Source organism: Clupea harengus, chromosome 15 (genome assembly GCF_900700415.2).
Source record: "Clupea harengus chromosome 15, Ch_v2.0.2, whole genome shotgun sequence".
NCBI lineage: Eukaryota > Metazoa > Chordata > Actinopteri > Clupeiformes > Clupeidae > Clupea > Clupea harengus.
The window spans coordinates 14,825,114-14,830,113 of record NC_045166.1 but is presented as its reverse complement, the minus strand read 5'-3'; the positions used below and the strand labels follow the sequence as shown (position 1 = coordinate 14,830,113).

General features: G+C 47.2%; 1 protein-coding gene across 1 annotated transcript in view; it reads left to right on the top strand.

Moving 5' to 3' along the window:
- Window positions 1–5,000, top strand: part of LOC105910663 (1-phosphatidylinositol 4,5-bisphosphate phosphodiesterase beta-1-like) — a 136,504-nt gene that overhangs the window by 116,453 nt on the left and 15,051 nt on the right. Inside the window, exons 33-34 of the mRNA XM_031582169.2 lie at window positions 1,056–1,113; window positions 1,768–1,854. Coding sequence (XP_031438029.1) covers window positions 1,056–1,113; window positions 1,768–1,854 — 145 coding nt within the window. The remainder of the gene's footprint in view (window positions 1–1,055; window positions 1,114–1,767; window positions 1,855–5,000) is intronic.

Below are 5,000 nucleotides of genomic sequence, written 5' to 3'. Positions count from 1 at the left end.
CAAAAACAGGTTGCAAAAAACAAGTCAGGCAAAAAGGTAAAACTAAACAGGAGACTAAAAAACTCACAAAAGACTTACAGGAACACACAAGGACTGTGACTGGAGACTGGAGACTAGTATACTGGGAAACTCGAGATCAAAGAAACAAAATGCCAGAAAACAGTACAACAACGATACAGCAAAAACAGGACAAAAGGCGAGGTATAAATACTACACTTAATTGGTCACCTGACTCACTAATGAGCCGGTGGACAGAAAATGGCAGGAAAGCAAAGACAGGAAATGAACAAGAAGCAAATGTACACACAAAACAAGCATAGAGTCCTTTGTTTGGCGGCCTTTAGAGGCCAGAAGGTCCCAAATCGTGACAGAACACAACATTATTCCATCTAAACCTGTTGCCCTATGAACTCCTGTAAGGTTCCTCACGTGTACGTCAGATTACCTTCTTTAGAACACATTATTCCATCTTAACATGGTCCCCTATGAACCCCTGTAAGGTACCTTCTTTAGCATTCTTTGTGGTTGTCATAAAAGACTGAAAGCAGAACCAAAACCTTCATCTCATAGGGGCATTGTGTCTGGAGGACTCTGTACCAGACTGGGGTTCGGACCAGAGCCAGAATAGCAGGGTAGTTTGATGTGTGGGATTTCCCAGAGCCTTTTCATGTCCAGTGGCATTTGACAGCTAGACTGTTCACCTCGCCTCACACACACACACACACACACACACACACACACACACACACACACAGAGCCACACACACATAGACACTCACAAGCGCACACAAACACACACACACACACACACACACACACACACACACACACACACATGCTTCTCTTCAAAGAAAAGAGTGAGAAAGAAAGGAACAGCCCCCACAGCGAAGCCAAAGGACATTTTGTTCTGGATGGTTCTGTACACGTCTCACTGAAGTGCCTTCTGTCCACACTCCACTCATCACAAGTTAAAGTGCCAGGTGTTACACAGAGCTCTTGAGCTGTCAGCTCACCCTGCATCCCACTGCACTGTTCTGTGTTTTGTCCACATGCAGGGAGAAGCTGGAAATCAACAGGTCATTTGTCAATGAAGTGGTGCAGTACATTAAACGGGTAAGACGCCAGTGGCGGGAGAAGCTCTGTGTGCGCATGTGTGTGTGTGTGAGTGAGTGTGTGTGTGAGTGTGTGAGTGTGTTTGTGTCTGTGTGTGTGAGTGTGTGTGAGTGTTTGTGTCCGTGTGTGTGAGTGTGTGTGTGTGAGTATGTTTGTGTCTGTGTGTTTGAGTGTGTGTGAGTGTTTGTGTCTGTGTGTGTGAGTGTGCGTGTGTGAGTGTGTTTGTGTCTGTGTGTGTGAGTGTGCGTGTGTGAGTGTGTGAGTGTGTTTCTGTCTGTGTGTGTGAGTGTGTGTGAGTGTTTGTGTCTGTGTGTGTGTGTGTGAGTGTGAGTGTGAGTGTGTGTGTGTGTGTGTGTGTGTGTGTGTCTGTGTGTGTGTGTGTATGTGTGTGTGTGTGTGTGTGTGTGTGTGTGTCTGTGTGTGTGTGTGTGTGTGTGTGTGTGTGTGTGTGTGTGTGTGTGTGTGTGTGTGTGTGTGTGTGTATGTGTATGTGTGTGTGTTTACTGCCATATATATGTGTGTGTGTGTGAGTGCACAGCTTGAAGAGCAAACATTAGGAGAAGCTGCTTCATGTGTGTGTGTGTGTGTTTACTGCCATATATATATATATATATGTGTGTGTGTGTGTGTGTGTGTGTCTACTTTGTCTTCTAGCTTGAAGACTCTCAGAGCAAACGTCAGGAGAAGCTGCTGGAGAGCCATAAAGACATGCGTCAGCAGATCCTGGACGAGAAGCCAAAGGTGTGTCATCTGCACACTCACACACACTCACACACACACACATACACATGCACTCACACACATCACACTGTTAGTGACAGCACAAGCCTGTGCATCAGGTATCCAGAAAACACTACGCACATCACACACACCCACACGCAATCAGACATGCTGTATGTAGGCACACAGGTGGTGTGTGTGTGTGTGTGAAGATGTTCTACATCCGTGTTACTCTGCTTGTAGGAGGAGTGTTCGCCTGAGGAGAAAGGTAAGCTGCCCTGTAATCTAAGCACTAATGAAGCCCACAGCATCCCGTCTTAATGGCCACAGGCCATAGACATCAGGGTAAACACGCCAGCTCAGTCACACACAGGTCAACAAACCTCACTGCTGTCCACTGCGCTCTCCTCAAAAACAAGGCCACAAAAGCTTTTTAAAGGTGCAGTCCGTGATTCTAATCTAATACACTTTTTTTCAAATTCAGTGAATAGCTCCTGACAGGCCTCTAGCTGTCTGTTTGGTGTGTGCCCTCGTGTGCTCCTGCTCTGTTAAACTCTCCTCAACTCTGTTTAGTCTGTCCTGTGTTACTGCACGGTTCTGTAAATGGGCCAATCATCTAGTCCAGCCAATCAACAGGTTGCTTCAGGAGGACAGATGTGGCTGTCGAGCTCAAATGCAACCTTTAACAACCTTTTGCCAGAATCATGGACTGCACCTTTAATTTGTGCCTGAAGGTGGGATTCTGCTATTACTGCGACTACAGATTAGCCCCATTGATATGAAAACGTGAACTAGAGTGATTGTTGTCACTGTAAATGTGGACATAGTTGAGCTGTGTTGAGAGTGGGTGGTTGTTTACCTGTGTCCAAGAATGAGAGTTTGATGCTAAGGCATTAATATGAGATCTGCGCACCACCGCTAATGGCAGGAAATGGAATGGAAGTTAGCGAATGCAGCCTGCAAACCGAGTAACTTGCCCAATAATCTCAGCAGTCTCATACACTGATGAGACCAAAGGCAGCTCCAGCAGAATCAGAAGAGCTCATCCGAACAGAGCACAATAACTGCACCCATTATGACGTCATAGCACATCGGACTGCGCGATTGGCCAGTTACCAACATTCCATCCTAGATACCCATTACATAAACAAATGATGTGCTTAGACTTTGGCATGTATTTTACACAGGCTGAGATAGAGCATGGCTACTGCTATTATGCATTTCCTTTGCCATAGATATATCGCCACCATTTGCCATGTTAGCATCATCTGACTGGTCTACCATGCCTGCCCCAGGTACTATGTAACTGCCCTGATCTGGTACTGGTATGGCCCAGATGAAGCCAAGAGCGGACCGGACCAGCTCCAGAGTTAGGTGCTGTCTGGTGTTGCGTGTCAGAGCGTCTCTGCAGTTATAGCCTGCCTGCTCTGGATGGGCCCCAGGAAAGAGATTTAACCATCAAAACACACACTTGACCTCTCACCTCTGTGCATGCCCAAATATGGCCGTACTCCACCGCTGGCACGACCCCTGCCTAAATATTATTCTAATGCTCATGGATCACAGGGCCCTAAAATAGGCAGCCCAGGAGCTCCTAGCGGACCGGGCAGGACCGGGGCTCTGAGCTGGGGACGGCTCAGGTCTGACCTGGAGCGCTTCCAGAGAAATCTCTAGTGTGTGTGATGGGTGTCAGAGGCCCAGTGAGCTGAAAGGCATTTGTTATAATGTGTGTGTGTGTGTGTGTGTAAAGTAATATGGTGTGATCCAGAGCCCGGTGAAAACTACCTTCAGCAAGAACTTTATTTGCCTGTTGTTTTCCTCACACACACACACACACACACACACACACACACACACACACACACACACACACACACACATCACAAACATACACACACACAGACACACACATTCACTGACTTGCTGTTCGCACACACACACACACACACACACACACACACACACACACACACACACACAGGCAGGGATTCTTCACCCTGTACTGCCGTTTTGGATGTTTTCATCGGGTAAGAAGGGCTTTCTTCCTTTAGCCAAACAGCTTGCTGATCGCTCACACGGTGTGTGTGTGTTTGTGTGAGAGAGAGAGTTTGTGATTTGCATGTGTGTGTGTTTGTGTGCGTGTGGATGTTCATAGTCTGTGTCTGTGAGAGAGTTTTTTGATTTGCGTGTGTGTGTTTGTGTGTGTGTGTGGATGTTCATGGTGTGTGTGTGTTTGTGTGTGTGTGGATGTTCATGGTGTGTGTGTGTGTGTGTGTGTGTGTGTGTGTGTGTGTTGATGTTCATAGTGTGTGTGTGTGTGTTTGTGTGTGTGTAGTGATCTTGAGTAGTGTATGGTGCTGTTGCTTGATTGATGGATTGGGAGTATGAGAATGAATGACTGACTCACGTGTGTGTGTGTGAATGTTCATGTTGTGTGTATGTGTGTGTGTTTGGATTGGGAGTATGAGAATGAATGACCATGCTGACTCACGTGTGTGTGTGGATGTTCATGTTGTGTGTGTGTGTGTGTGTGTGTGTGTGTGTGTGTGTTTGTGTGTGTGTGTAGATTGGGAGTATGAGAATGAATGGCCAGCTCACTCTGTACGTGTGTGTGTGTGTGTTTCGTGGAGTTCACGCTGTGTGTGTGTGTGTGTCTTGCGAAGCTCACACTGTGTGAGTGTGTCTGTGAGAGAGTGTGTGTGTGTGTTGTGAAGCTCACATGGCGAGCCATGTGCACTGTGCCGTCTCATCTGGTCTGATCTCATCTCATCTCACGCCTGGACAGACTGGGTAGAGAGAGCGAGAGAGAGAGAGAGAGAGAGAGAGAGAGAGAGAGAGAGAGATAGAGAGAGAGGAGGTGGAGAGAAAGAGAGAGAGGAGGTGAAGAGAGAATGAGAGAGGCCAGAGAGAGGGAGAATGGAGAGATATCTAGATAGATAGGTAGATATACAGACAATTAGGAAAAACAATGTGTGGACTCAAGGATGACTGACCACTAGAGGGAGCCATTGCTCACAGCACTGCAGTAGCAGCTGGCTGTGAAGCACATCTGGCCCAGATGTGGGGCAAACCTGTAACAGACCAGTCTGCAGATTCCCCTTGTCTCTGGGAAACTGTGTGTTGAATTGAGGACATCCAGACACTAGAGGGAGCCAGAGCTCTCAGTA